The following is a 14,853-nucleotide window of genomic DNA, read 5'->3' on the forward strand; positions in this document are numbered from 1 at the left end:
ATTCTTGATTAAATTTTAAATGCAAAAATAGTCAAATCCAACATAAAAATTAGAACAAAAGCAGCCTTCCCTGCCTTTAAATTGTTTGAGTATTATTCATGTCCACTAGCCTGAGACAGATTTCTTGTCCAAGACACAATTGTGTCAGATGTTTTTCAAATCTGATGTAATATATTCAGTGAGTTTTTGAGTTACCCACATTCTTTCAAATGTTCTTCCTCTATATACAAATGATCCCTGAAACACTCATTGCAGGGAGAGTAAAAAGAGCTAATATAGAAATGATAGGGCTTTCCATTAGTTAATAAAACAGAATCTTTTGCCAGAGATCTCTTCGCAGAATTATCTTCAATAAGAAATGTTCTACTAATGATTTTTAAAAAAATAAAAGCTTCAGATAGTAATTGGAAACATACTTTATTTCTTAGATAATCCCTTTGCATTTTTTTTTCAAGCTAGAAAACCTAAAACTGATATATTTAATAGGCATGAAAGAAGAGATTTGAAAGGAGATCTCACTTGAAGAACAGCAAAAAAACAACATAGACCCTATTCCAGAGTCTGGAGGGCTAACGAAAGAAAACTATGTCTTTAGTCATCTGCTTTCTTCTGGTTTTGACTCCACTGTAGTGCTGTTTGTTTATCTCTGCTTAACTCCCTTCAGATGTTCTAGTCAGTAACATTTAAATATCTCTGCTCATAGAAGTAGTCATATTAATGTCAACAACAGCATGGTGTGGGCATGGATAGCCATGAAGCATAGCAGCAGCATGTATTAATGGGGTCCTGAATCCACCAAATACCTGAGGGTCCCCAGGACGTACACTTCTGTTTTCAGTTCCCACCAAGGAAAAATTAGAAGAAAGGGTAATAAATCTATGCCACTGACTAAAAATATATAAGTAAATAGTGCAAATGTGCCATTATCCCCAAAACAACTCCGGCAACACTGTGCCAAAGGGCAGCTGTATCCTGACGTGGACCAGAAGAGGAGGCAGTCCAGTCCCGGCCAGCAGCCAGCACTCTGAGCAGCCACCCCAGCAACTTCGCTACCTTGTGCAATAATATTCCTGAACCTCTCTGTTGCTGTTATAAACTGCTGTGTGCTGAAGAGAGAATTTTACCAGGAGCTAAATGAGAGACTCATAGACAATTATTACACCATGATAAATGAAAACTTGTTGGCTTACCATGTGTAGATTTAAGGATGTGAGATGAGGACAAAAGTAAGATAAAGGTACTTCCACTCTCCCTTTGTATTTCCTTTGCTGATCAGATGCAGCTTTCACAAAGCCCAGTGACTATGAAACCTAACGCTAACTACCCCACCTCACAATGCTCTACAGCAAGGATACTTCCAAGGACAGATAAACATATTCCTGATTTGCAGTCACTTGTCTCCATGCCGTGAGCACCCAGCAGTCTCTTCCCATTATTGTTTCTGTTGAGTGGCCTGTAGCTTTCCGTTCCAGATAAAGATCTAGGTGTTTTCAGCCAAGCCAAAATAAAATATAAAATAAAATATAAAATAAAATAGAATATAAAATATAAAATAAGAAAATAAAACAAAATAAACCCAGTGTGTTTTACATGAGGAAACACCTGCCAGCAGTTTGCACTCAGGAAAAGGTCAAAGGAAACCTGGAGGAAGCTCTTCGCAGAGAGTGCCCGGTCTTTTTGAGTGGCCCAGTAAACCACGATCGCAGCCCAGAAACCCAGTCCCTGGGCTGACCAGTTCACCTCTTACCTCCCTATTTCACAACAGGAAAAAATCCATCACCCATTGCCTACTTCGAAAGCAGTTTTAAAGCTGCAGGCTTTGACCTCACCCCAGCTTATCTGGCAAAATGCACTGTTCAGAGGCTACTCAGATTCACAGCTGCGATAAAAGAGAGCCACTCGATAAGCAGTTCTTGGGGTTTTCTTTGTTGAGACACACCAGCTGATGTGCTTTGGGGATTACTGCATTATCAGGATGGCTGCATAACTGAAAGGTGAGTGGATACCATTTCAAACCAGCAAATGAACTGGTGCGGGTATGTGAGAAGGACAAACAGAATAAGCACGGGCTTAACACAGAGAGGAAAATGCCAAATCCTCCCGTGACAGAACTTGAAAGTAATGGTCACATTAAAAAAACACAAACAGAAGAAGAAATATTATACCTTAACCGTATATTCTCTGCTTGTTCTGTGTTATTTGTTAGTTCTGTTGCCAGCCTTCAGAAGAAAAACCTGGTGTCAGAGCCAGAAAAAGATCAAGTGGTTTGCTTAAAGCCAATCAAGCAGTCCTCTTGGTTTCTTGGTTTGTTTCCCAATTCTTTGGAAACTTTTCCTGAAATCGCACAGGGAACGCTGAACCAATTCACTGACTCCCCCAGCCCCTCAATGGGGACCCGCTACCTCTACGCTGCGAGTTGTGTGAGGAAAGTCATGGACCATGTATGGCCCAAAGGGTGGAAGGTGGTGATCCTGACCCGGAGACCACTGTACACCGAGGAGTCAGAGATCCACATCACAGTTTACCTGAGTAGGTGCAGCCTGTGCTGTGCTGCACAGATCCCTTGGCCGCAGGATAAACTCAGCCTGCAACAGGAGCCTGCAGGCAGCTCCCACTTGGTACCGGCGATCGTGCCTCCTGCCTGGCCATGCCTTTGTCTAAAAGGGCAACAAGAAGTTCTCCTGTGAACGTCCTTCATGAACAGAGTTGTTTTCTTGTAAGAAAACTATATAATAGCTTGAATGACCAAAAAGGAGGAGCTTCTCTCCATGGACAGGACCTGCTCAGCATGCCTTGGGAAAAATCCACCTGGGCTCCATCTGATGCTGCACAAACACAAGGTTCCCGGCATCTGAAGGGACGTAAGATTTACTCGCTATCTATATTCCTCTTCTTATTCTGTCTTATTAAAGCAGTTATCTTATTAAGTCATTTGTTGTCAGGCCTTTCTTACTGATATCCAGAAGAGCCCTGCACCAGCTCACTCTCACCTCACTCCCCACCTCCAGGGCAGAACATCCTCGCTTCTCACCTGTGCCTTAAAATATAAGTCTTTGCAACCTAGGTATCTACGCTCCTCCTACAGTCAATGGAGAGCTAACCCATGCAGGTCATGGACTCTGCAGAGCAAGTCAGCTTACATTTGGCCAGCTGAATCATTCTCTAGACTCCCTTGGCCATGCTGACTAACCCTCCATACAAGGGTAGGATTGGCCGCATTATCATTTGATTAGTCTGTATGAAATGCCTTCAAGAAAACTGAGATAACAGAAAGCCGTTTTAGATAAAAACGTTGCCAGATCATCCAAAGAATGACCAAAAAGGACCTTGAGTACTCACAGTGCTTGCATGCCTTCAGCAGAAGACAGAAGCAATGCCTGATAGCAATGCTTTTCAAAATAATTTTCCTTTATGAACACAATCCATTCAAACTTGCTTGAGTTCAGCTGGAGTGACCTGCCTTTTGCCCAAGAACAGCTTTTCCTAATGCAACCAAACATTTCAGCATGACTGCAACAGCTGGGAACCAGATATAAAAGTGTCATTGGCATACTTCTAGCAGCCAATGTTACTATGCTGTTTGTGCCTAGTCCGAGGCATGTCATTATCTCTCCCAGTATCTCGTGTAGGTTTAAAGATAGATAGGGACTTAAATCTTATAAACATTACCTCACACACAGTGATCCCTAACCCTGTAATGCCAGACTAGTTAAGAAGTGAACCTGTCTAGAAAGTGTTATAAAACATAAATGGCTGGCCCCAGCAATGAAACAGACCCTTAGACATCTATTAAATGAGCGTGGTGCAGTACATGGTGAAAATGGAACCAAGTTACTTTTAATTCATTCAGTCCCGTTGATCTCAGGTATTAACAAATAATAAACTATTTTGCAGTTCAGATTAAATATTAGTAAGAAAATTAATTATTCCAAGACTGCTGACGATGACAGAGACAAGTTAAAATACTCTTGCTGGAGCTACTGACCGACATTTAATGTTGTTGCCAGCAAAGAATCATACTTAGATGATAGATCATAGAATAGATCACAGAATGGTTTGGGTTGGAAGGGACCTTAAAGATCATCTATTTCCAACCGCCCTACCATGGGCAGGGATACCTTCCACTAGATGAGAATTCAAAGTATTTTTCCTTCACGGGATTAAAAAGGAGTTCATAAACCAAGCCAGAAACACTGTTCAGCTGTTTGCTGCTGTACCTCCTCCTTTGCTCTCCTCACACTCGTAGGAGGAATAGAAACTCCACCCAAGCATTCATTATACTTCTGCCTGAAGATCTAAGTGGGTGCACAGTGACGAATACAGCCAAGGACTGAAGACATTCAAGCAGGAAAAATTCTCTGGCAAGTTTCTTTTTCCTTCTTTTTTTTTATTTCTTGGGTCACTGCCCAGCCACCAACCTAGCCTCTGCTATGCTCAACTGAATCTGTGTGAAATTGGGTGTGAGTCAACAAGGAAATGAAAGGAAATATTTTGGCAATGTTTGCTGTTGGGATTGAAACGTCTTTTGTCTTTTCTGGCTGATATTTTTAATTGAGATGATTTCTGTAGCCTCCTTTTAAGCAGAACTTTCCTCTGATCAGCTTCTGGAGCTCTGAAGCTTATGGCTAAGAAGAGACCTCCTTGAGAGAAATCCAGAAATCGAGAAGTAGTTACTGTAAAACTGTACAATAGGCAGTAGACTTAACTAGATCGATTTAAATAATTAAAGTCTAACAACCTTTAGTTAATGATTTATCTCATTTAGGTTATTTATCTGCAACAAATTTCAACATACAGCAAAGACTTCTAAGAGTGAAAAGCTCCAGGAACAAAGCACAGAAAAGCTCTGCAAATATTGTTGTGAGTATGAGGCCCAACACCTGTCAGCAGGTGTTTCTGTTTACTTTCTTTAAGAAGGGTTGGGTCCCGTACGCCGACTTCAAGTTGGAGCTGTTATGCTCCACCCTCTTTTGAATCACACCTCTGATTACTTTTTCTTGCCTTTCAAAGGCCACATACATAGTCAGAATTTTACATGAATATGCTTGGTAAAATGTTTAAAGATGGGAATAATGGCTGTTTTTCTCTTTTTGCATCTGAGCAAACAGTGATTTTTAGAGATGCTAGAACTACCAACAGCAATATACCAAGCATTTCTGAAAACTAGATCCAGCTTTAAGGAGCCTATATATGGATCCAGATAGGCCAAATCATAGCCAAAGAAATCAGAGGACATGGAATTCAGTCAATAAAAGAGACCTCAAGAATGGATGAGTAAATTTAGATTTTTTTTCAGAGCAACCATGTTAATTCCAAGCCTTTCTTTCTTCACGCAGTGCTCAATGGCCCTGGATAAAATGGAGGATTTGAGTCTGAAACAGACAGTGCCCCAAGCTGAGCTAGGTGAAGTGGAAGGTATTCCCTTAACAAAAACAATATGCAGCATGTGGGACCAAGTGTGGAAGTTTAAAGCCAGACCTGACGATCTGCTCATCGCAACCTATGCAAAAGCAGGTTGGTGTGGGTAGGAAACAGAATAGAAAAGTTTGGGATAGTGCTTATTGCTGGAATTGAAAATTCTGTTTTTGTGTTGTGACTGATATTTGTTTAATCCCAAACCAGACATATTTTAAAGATGTGAAGCACTGTCAGCTGTGACTAGAAACTTATGACTTCTTTGGCAGAAGTAACAACCATCTATTATTATTGAAGTTTGAATGGTCAAAATCTAATTACATATACTTAAATGTTTCCTTTGATTTAGATTATATACATATATATTAAGGGCAACAATAGACGTTTTCCACCAATAGGTAATGATATAACAAAGCCTAGTAAAAAGTTATCCTTACTAAGAAATAATAGAAACTGACTGAACAACTATGGATTGTATTATGTATTTGGGGAATGACTTGGTATGTAAACCAGTACTGATTTCTGGAAATGGGTTAATTATTTTAAGGAAATAACCAAATTCACTTAATAATTTCAGCCAATAAAATAAAACACCCACCATTAATATTAGCTGTCTCGTATTTTATTCAGTGATTGGCCACTTAGCTCATTACTATTTCTCCTCTTGATCAGACCCTTTATACTTACTACACAGGAAAACAATGAATAACAAGCATCAATATTAATCCTGGATGAATAAAAACATGTACAGTTTAGGGGATTCAGGAACAGATTCGGGAACGTTTGATGACCACAAAAAAATAATGACTTGAATTAGCAAGAATTTTTAAGTATTTTTTTCAGTAGAAAAAAAAATTACAAAAAACCCCCACATTATTTTTGTAAAATCTGAAAGCTTTTAATTTCTGTCCTGTATACTGCAAGCGAAAACACATTATTTTACCCAGCCTGGATTAAAACCTCTCAGCCATTGAACTGAAAAGAAATAAAGTTAGGAGTCCATTTGACATTATGTTGTATCTGCCAGGGATGCACCATTCAAGCGTCTAAGAAGGGCTGAGTTTCCTGCCCACATTGCTTTCCAAGTTATCCCTGAGCCTGTTCTCTAGCTGACCTGCCACAGTACCTCGGAGGAGATGTGGTTAACCCCGTTATCACAGCTATAAGGGAAAAGAGGCACATGAGAGACACAATACTGTAACTCTTACAAGATGTTGCAGTAGCTCAGGCAGATGAAATGTTGTACTGACCTTCTTAAAGCATTTCAAATGGGAATGTTGAAAATATTGCAACTTCTTTATATTTTCAAACTGTATGAAAATTTTACTCCCTCAAAGTTCAGGTATTTCATTTTTTCATTTAAATTCAGGATGAAAACAAATGTTGAAATACTTGAATTTTTGTGAGGTATGAAAATTGGGAGGAGGTAATTTCATTCCTCTCTGCAAATAATACAATCTCCAAATAATAGTGAGTTTATCCCAGAGCTTTTTTCATTACTGGCATGGGGGTGGAGGCTATTTCTGTTGGCAAGAAGCAGCCTTCCTGTCTAAAATGGAAATCCTGAAACCGTGCTTTGGGAATTACCTTTGTATTTCTAATTATGCATTTTTCCTCCATTATCCTCTCTTTCCACTTTGTCCCCCATCTTCTGTGCTGTTCCTTCCTCCTTTAATACGGAGTCCATCCTTCTGGCTTTCACTTGCCTAGCAGAAGAGACTCTTGGCTATCCCTGAGGAAAACCTCTAAACACTGGCATTTTCAGGTACCACATGGACACAGGAGATAGTGGATATGATTCAGCAAAATGGAGATGTTGAGAAGTGTAGACGTGCCACTACTTACAGACGCCATCCTTTCCTTGAGTGGTCTGTGCAAGAGTCTTCAGCTGCGAGTTACTCAGGTGAATAGTACACAAATAGGTTTGTATTTTAGACAAAATGAAACAAAACAAGCACCCAGTGCTGATGCCACAGGTTTCCTGGGAAAGGTCCCACTTGCTTTGTCACTGAACTATGCACCGTGTTGGGTATTAGAGATCAGTTCAGTCGCCTTAACATAAATATCTAGTGCTACTCAAGCCGATGCAAGGCTGGCAGATGTGGCCCAGGTGCTACTGAAGACCTTGCTATTTTGGAGTGGCATCTGAAAGCTGTGTGTGATACTCCACAGTACCTAAAACAGCAGCAGATATGCGTAAAATGCAATGTGGGGGCAATTGAACCCGATTCTCTGATTAGGGGCTGGGTGGAAAAGAAACCTACATCACGGATGTATTCCCAAAAGGTGGATAATGTTTTTAGTGGTTTTGCTACTGTTTTGAGTAACTGCTGTTAGATTCTGGGGTCTAGTGATCTAAACAAGCTATGGGGCATTCAGGCAACTGGCAGGCCTGACTGTTTTGCAAAGACAGTTTCCTACAAGAGTCTTCCCCCAGCAAGGGCTCCCGTTCCACACAAATCTTTAAGCCAGACTCTCTTCACATTTGAAGCTAAAAAGCTTGACCAAATCTGCAGCAGAAGTGCTACTTTTTCTCTTCTAAGCTAGACTGTGTTGACACGGAGAGAGACATAAAATGATAGAGGATGACACAGGATGATAGACGATGATAGGAAAGAAAAATTATAGAGGTCATGATAAATGTTTAAAAAGGAGGGGGGGAGGGGATAACACATCTCCACACATCACCAAATATTCCCAAGTATTCCCATATATCCATAGCTACTCAAAATCCACTGTCCATCATTCTCCTACTTTCTCTTTACGTGCTATCCAGAAAGTCTAGACAGCCAGTCTATTCTTCTCGTATCCTAGACAGAAACAAAAATTTTTTGCCTGCAAAGTGAAAGGAGATCACTAAGTATTGCGAAGGAAAAACTTTGGTTGGGTAAATATAAATTAGTATTCATCATCATCCCTTGGAATGCAGGGGTTGGAGATGGGCCCAAGAAAGCAAGAAGATATGAATCGGTGTTCCCCCTTTCCTCCTTGAATACACAGGCAAAAATTTCTCTAAAAACACTGAAGGTGCTTATGCAATGTTGTATATGTTACTCTGCTACGTAATTGCTTTGGAGATGAATGATTGTTGCAAGGTGAACTGCTGAAAAGTCACAGTCAAAATCATAGATTCATAGAATCATTTAGGTTGGAAAAGACCTTTAAGATCATCGAGTCCAACCGTAAACCTAACACTGCCAAGTCCACCACTAAACCATGTCCCTCAGCACCACGTCTACACGTCTTTTTAATACCTCGCCTCACCCACTCCCCTGGCCAGCCTATTCCAATGCCTGACAACCCTTTCGGTGAAAAAATCTTTCCTAATATCCATTCTAAACCTCCCCTGGTGCAACTTGAGGCCGTTTCCTCTCGTCCTATCACTAGTTACTTGGGAGAAGAGGCCGACACCCACCTCGCTACAGCCTCCTTTCAGATAGTTGTAGAGAGCGATGAGGTCTCCCGAGTCTCCTTTTCTCCAGGCTAAACAACCCCAGTTCCCTCAGCCGCTCCTCATAAGACTTGTGCTCTAGACCCTTCACCAGCTTCGTTGTCCTTCTCTGGGCACGCTCCAGCACCTCAATGTCTTTCTTGTAGTGAGGGGCCCAAAACTAAACACAGTATTCAAGGTGCGGCCTCACCAGTGCAGAGTATACACATATAAGAATAGCAAAGAAGTGTTAGTGCAACTTAGAGAACAATTCACATCTCATAATGAAACATCCCACAGGCCTGGAGTTAGCTGAAGCTATGCCTTCTCCACGAACAATAAAAACTCATCTCCCCGTGCAGCTGTTGCCTCCCTCCTTCTGGGAACAGAACTGTAAGGTAAGGCTGAAGAGGTAGGACTCAATTTTACTTCACCTTCAAAGAAAGTGACATAAACCAGAACTGAAAATGGTTTCCAGAATCTTTATGAAACATAAAGGTCTCCCCAGATATCTTCCTTTTAATGTGCAAAGCCTGTGTAAAACTAAAGAAGCCATGACTAAGGTACCTGCGTTGGGCTTCAGAAAATGGCAGCTTCAAAGCAAAATCTCTTAAGCCTCTGCCATCAGGCTCCAAGAGAAAACTCCAGGAGATGCTCAATATCTATATAAGCATGTGTACATTAATTTTTTTTGTCTCTCTCTCTTCTCATATCAATAAAGATAATCTATGTGGCAAGAAATGCGAAAGACAACCTGGTGTCATACTACCATTTCCACAGAATGAATAAAGGAATTCCTGACCCAGGAACCTGGGAGGAGTTCATGGAGAAATTCATGACCGGAAAAGGTGATGAACTGCAATCAGTTGTATAAGAGATTTTGTTCATTTAAAAAATGCATGGCATTGATTTATTTACTGAAGGTGTTTCAGTAGTAATTTATCTGGGTTTTTATTAGTACCTAAAGGATTAATTCTATCTTTACATTCCTATTTTGGAAAAAAAAAATGCTACTCTTTATTCTATTATCATTCAGAAACATATGTGACAGTTTTCAGGCTTAATCTCTTCTCTCTGAGGTTAAAAGAAACCTGCTTGGAAGCCAGCTGGGAACGAACAGTGGTTTAATTGGTTTTACTCTAGCCTGATATACAAGAAACCAAGGTTTAATTTTGCGTAGAAATGTGCGGTGTGAATTTGAGTTAAGGGAGTCTTTTTACCTAAACTCTTCTGTATAAAAATCAGGCATCTGAACAAAGCCAGTTATCTAGCTAAAGACAGGCAACCCCAGAAGCTGATTCTTCCCTTTCTAAAAAAAGGTGCTTATCCAAGAAAGAAAACCTGCTCGGATGGATGGCAGTCTGCAATTTTGGTCAGTAAAGCTTCCATAGGTCCTTAATATTTTTGCCACCATCTAGGCCTAGAAACACCACTGTCTGGACCAGCATGAGAGTCTCATGTCTAAAGGAGACCTTGTGTCTTGTGTTCGACCAGCTTGGCTTGGGAGCCATCTGTCCCAGTGCAGACATCTAGAACATAGCTACCTCTGTCCAAGCTAGTCATCTTGATACTTGCTGGAGAGAAACAGGCACTTCTGATAGCACACCAAACATTTAAACCAGTTAGAATCACAGAATGATGCAAGTTGGAAAGGGCCTTTGGTGTCCATCTGGTCCAACCCCCTGCTCAAAGCAGGGCCAGTTAAGACCGGTCTTGCCCAGCTGATCAGATGAATCACTCTGGAAACGTCTGTTTCTCTCCATCGACAGTAAAGGCAGCCTGGATTTTTCATTCAGGGGTAAGCATCTGCATTTGTCGCCCTCTAAAGTTACACATGAATCTGGCTCTGAGCACCAATACACCTGAGGGATTAATAGCACAAATGTCGTGATAAGCATAGAGCACAGCAGTCATGGCCATGGTGATTTAAAACCAGCTGGGAAATGCCCAGACACTGGTTATGAGGGAAACATGAGTGCCACAGATACCTAAAGACAGTTTGGGCATTTATAGCTGCTGATGACGTTACTCCTTTTTCAGTGCTCTGGGGTTCCTGGTATGACCATGTAAAAGGATGGTGGAAGGCAAAAGATAAGCACCGTATTCTCTACCTCTTCTACGAAGATATGAAGGAGGTAAAAGCCTGAATGTATATTTACAGAGCTCTGAAATCTGCAAGCCCAGTAGATACTACCTATGATCAACAGTTTTCTGTTATAATGCCAGCTGTATCAGTAAATCTTCAGATAACCCGATTGTCTCACCCTGACAACAATTGCTACATTAACACTATGTTTGATTTCTTTGCTTTTCCTGGCTCTGTATCTTATCCCATGTTATTCTCTCTGCAGAATCCAAAGCAAGAAATTCAGAAGATTCTGAAATTCCTGGAGAAGGATGTCAATCAAGAGGTTCTAAACAAGATACTCCATAACACCTCGTTTGAGATAATGAAGGAAAATCCCATGACAAACTACACTAATGAATTTCAGGGAATAATGGATCATTCCATTTCCCCATTCATGAGAAAAGGTACTGAGGTTTGTTACTGGCATCAGCTCTGTCTTCCTGGTTGTCATTCTCTTTTGAAATAAGCCTTGAAGTACAAGCGTCTAGTGAGTCATGGCTAACGGGCTTCAGGAAATACTGGAAAATTAATCTTTTTTTCTTTTTTTGCTTTGCTGTTTCTTAGGGGTTGTCGGGGACTGGAAGAATTATTTCACTGTGGCACAGAATCAGAAATTTGATGAAGATTATAAGAAGAAAATGGCTGATACCTCTCTTGTTTTTCGCACGGAATTGTGATTATTAGCAGTGGGAATTATTCTCTATGATCTTCAGCCTTTTCCATTTTATATATTTTGCTTTTCCTTCACAAACTGCCTGTGTCCCTAAGATTTCAATCTCTCTCTTTCACACACCACTGATTTTTCATTATCGTGAGAGTGCCCGAATTATGTGGAAGTTTAGGATGGTCTCCCTGAAGAAAAATCCCACTGGATACTTCTCATTCATCCCTCCCACAGTAACTTTCAGCATTAGCAAAAATATTTCAGACATGCTTTGAGGTTTTGTCTTTGTAAAAGTGCAGTTGATATTGCTGACATTTTCAAATCAACCTCTAACCCAACTGAGGAACCAACAGGAAAAAAGGTGTTAAAAGAGTGCAACAGGTGTGGGCATTATATGTCATTCACATGTTGTACAAACATTAATCAATAAATAATAATAAACAAATTTAAAGGTGGTCAAGTATAAACAGAGCAGCAGAAGTGCACAGAGTAGATCATTTTCTTTTTCTCGTTTTCAGCTGGACATCGTAAATCCCACCGAGATGAAAGCAACATTTCCAAAAACACCGAACACCCATTACTTCTTTTGATAACACTTGCTAAATGGCTACACGGAGGCATTTATCTACAATCCAGCTGTGGCGGCAGTAGTCCCTACTCCATCAAGACAAGAAGCTTTTCTCACTGTTGCCTTTTGAAATGGATAGCATAATCTTTCTGTTAACATTTGGAGAATTCTGAAAGTTGGTATGAACCAGGTCAGGAGTCAGTGCTGCATATACCGTCTCCCTCTTCTCCGCTGTTGTAAACGTGCTCATCAGATGCATCACATTATTACCTCCTCCTTTTCCTCACTCTTCTTGTGTTAAGGGTTTTTAGTTGCAATAGGGCTTGGTTGATATTATCAAATAAAGACCAGTTCTGCTTTAGCATTAGTACCAGCACTATAGCCATGCTTTGAGCTTGTGGGAAATGAACTAAAGCGTTTTGTAGCCCATTTATAGACAACTGTTACCAATCCACTTCTGGTTTTGAAGCGCCACCATTGAGCTTGGCACACAAAAAAGGCCCCAAAGAGTTCCTGCTTAACTGGGTTTGCACTCTGCATGTCAGAAGGAAAACAGCATAGGCAACAGCAACTGGAGGAAAATACCATCTTAGTATCATTTAGTCTAGTTTAGTCTAGTTTAACACAGAACATGTTTGCTGGGGGTATTTTCTCTTTGGCCTGTGGAGAATTCCAAAGATTTAGTAATAGGAGCAGCTGTCAACATGCACAGTCCATTTCAGGCTACCTATTTAATCCAAATATCTAAAATGAATGCAGTTGTCTAAAAGGGCAGCAATATCTTACATCAAGTTTGAAAACAAATGAAAAGCTTCCAGTTAAATGTAGAAGTTCCATTGTCAGTTCCTGGCCCACCAAGTTTCCCCAAAAAAGGCAGGAAACACTGAAACCAGAAACACGCATTTGCTACATTAGTGCAAATGTAGGCAACTGAAGAGCTTTAGGTCAACAGAGATTCCTGCCTGCAAGTAAAGGTTGTCTCAGTAAATCGACTCCCTGAGAAAAAAAATCACCTGACAGAGGTGCTGCTGTTCATCACAGCAAGGCTAAATATCAGCCTGGGGAGCTCTCTGTTACTTGTTTTTTGTTTATGATTAACTTGATTTGCTATCTTACTATTGCCAGTATGAGGAAGAGGCATTGCCTGCTTTCTGACCTATTTCCATCCTCTTGGGTTGCTCCAGGACACCACGTGAGTCAGCTCAGTTTGTCAATCATCTAATCCTCATTCAGTGTCATAAGAGCCATCAGTAAATGGAAAACATGCTTAACTCAGTAGCTTGGTGACATGAGCAGTGCTGTACAAAAGGTCGCACAAATGACCTCTTTGTTCCTCCTTTGAAATCTCTGAATCTATCAGAAGTGCAAAATGCTGACGGTGGCTGAAGCCTGGTCTGAACAGGAGCTGCACAGCCACTGCAAGGATAGAGGCACCGTATAATAAGGGGCTCGTATCACATTGGGAAAGTCACCTTTGCTCTCACTTCCCCGGGTAACTCTTCACCCAGCTGCAATTCAGCTGCTCTGAAAAACAGATAAAAAGTAACACAGGTCAGAGTGCAGTCCTTGAAAAAAAAGGGGGAAAACATACACTGGATGTGTGGTTACATAAAAACCGGCTTTTCTTATCCTATTGATATTACACTTATATATATTCAAAGACAGAAATGTTAACCTTTATGACAAAATATGGCTGGCAGGGGGATAGAAAAGTGGGACGTTTCTGCTTTTCATGCCCTCTCACGCGACCACAGCTGAGAGAGATCAACCTGTGGATTCAGTCATAATTTGCAAAATGTTATTAATTATACCAGTGTAAAACTACAGGGAACAGGGAATCGTTACCAGTGAAAATGACTGGATCTGTAGTTACCAGGAAAGCTTGGGAAAGGGGTTAATAGACTGTATGTGTCCCCCAATGGGCCTGGAGGCTACCATGCCTTGGTGCCTATCATGACAGTATGTCAACAGAGATGCGCATGTGCTTCTGGGTTAGATGACTGGAGGGTACCTACATCTAGAGCACCTTTAACTTACATATCTTTAGGTTTGTCCGTTGTTATGTACAGAAGAGCTTTAAATGATGTGTTTGTATACAGAAATTGTTTACTAATACCGACATAAGTTGGTAAGAGGTTTAATTTATTCTTACATAAGAAACTGTAAATCAATGACCACCTGCAGAAGGAGATTGTACATGTTCAGCTAAATTATTTCAAATCAATTTAAACTGCTGTCAAGCTTCTAGTGCAAAGAAGTGACTCTGTTTACTATGGTGATAAAGCCCCGTACAAAGCTCTATTAGACTTATGCCGTGAATATACACGTATGCTTTATTTTCATCCAGTTACCTAGATGCATGATTTTACTAACCTTATTACACAGGAGCAACTTCCTCTATGTCAGTTTAAAAAGGACTTTTGTCAGTTTAGCTAATGCAATCCCACAGCAACTTCTTCAATGCTGCTTGTCTCTTCTTTCATAAGAAAGTGTACCTGCAGAGTTTTGATAGCTGAGAAACTTTGTTACTCATCTCTAACAAATGTTTGAAAATCAGTGTTGATTAATACACGCTAACCATCCGCATGGTTCTGTTTTGTAGCTCTGTTTTAACAACTACCAAAACAAATCCTCCCACGGGACTGACT

The 14,853-nt window shown here is 40.6% G+C and overlaps 1 protein-coding gene across 1 annotated transcript; it reads left to right on the forward strand.

The window, feature by feature from the left end:
- The first annotated feature begins 5,342 nt into the window (after positions 1–5,342).
- LOC103918843 (sulfotransferase 1C1-like) lies at positions 5,343–11,826 on the forward strand. Its single transcript, XM_009326253.1, has 7 exons — positions 5,343–5,514; positions 7,181–7,318; positions 9,146–9,243; positions 9,567–9,693; positions 10,886–10,980; positions 11,197–11,377; positions 11,538–11,826. The coding sequence occupies exons 1-7, from the start codon at positions 5,343–5,345 to the stop codon at positions 11,648–11,650; spliced, it is 924 nt and encodes a 307-aa protein (XP_009324528.1). The 3' UTR covers positions 11,651–11,826.
- Positions 11,827–14,853: the final 3,027 nt, after the last annotated feature.

Source organism: Pygoscelis adeliae, unplaced genomic scaffold (genome assembly GCF_000699105.1).
Source record: "Pygoscelis adeliae isolate BGI_AS28 unplaced genomic scaffold, ASM69910v1 Scaffold156, whole genome shotgun sequence".
Lineage (NCBI taxonomy): Eukaryota > Metazoa > Chordata > Aves > Sphenisciformes > Spheniscidae > Pygoscelis > Pygoscelis adeliae.

What these genes read in the sequence shown, in the direction of transcription:
- LOC103918843 (XM_009326253.1), top strand. Translation starts at nt 5,343, where the DNA reads ATGGCCCTGGATAAAATGGAGGATTTGAGTCTGAAACAGACAGTGCCC. An exon ending in GAAATTCATGACCGGAAAAG is followed by an intron (nt 9,694 to 10,885) that starts GTGATGAACTGC and finishes CTCCTTTTTCAG; the next exon opens with TGCTCTGGGGTTCCTGGTAT. An exon ending in TTCCCCATTCATGAGAAAAG is followed by an intron (nt 11,378 to 11,537) that starts GTACTGAGGTTT and finishes GCTGTTTCTTAG; the next exon opens with GGGTTGTCGGGGACTGGAAG.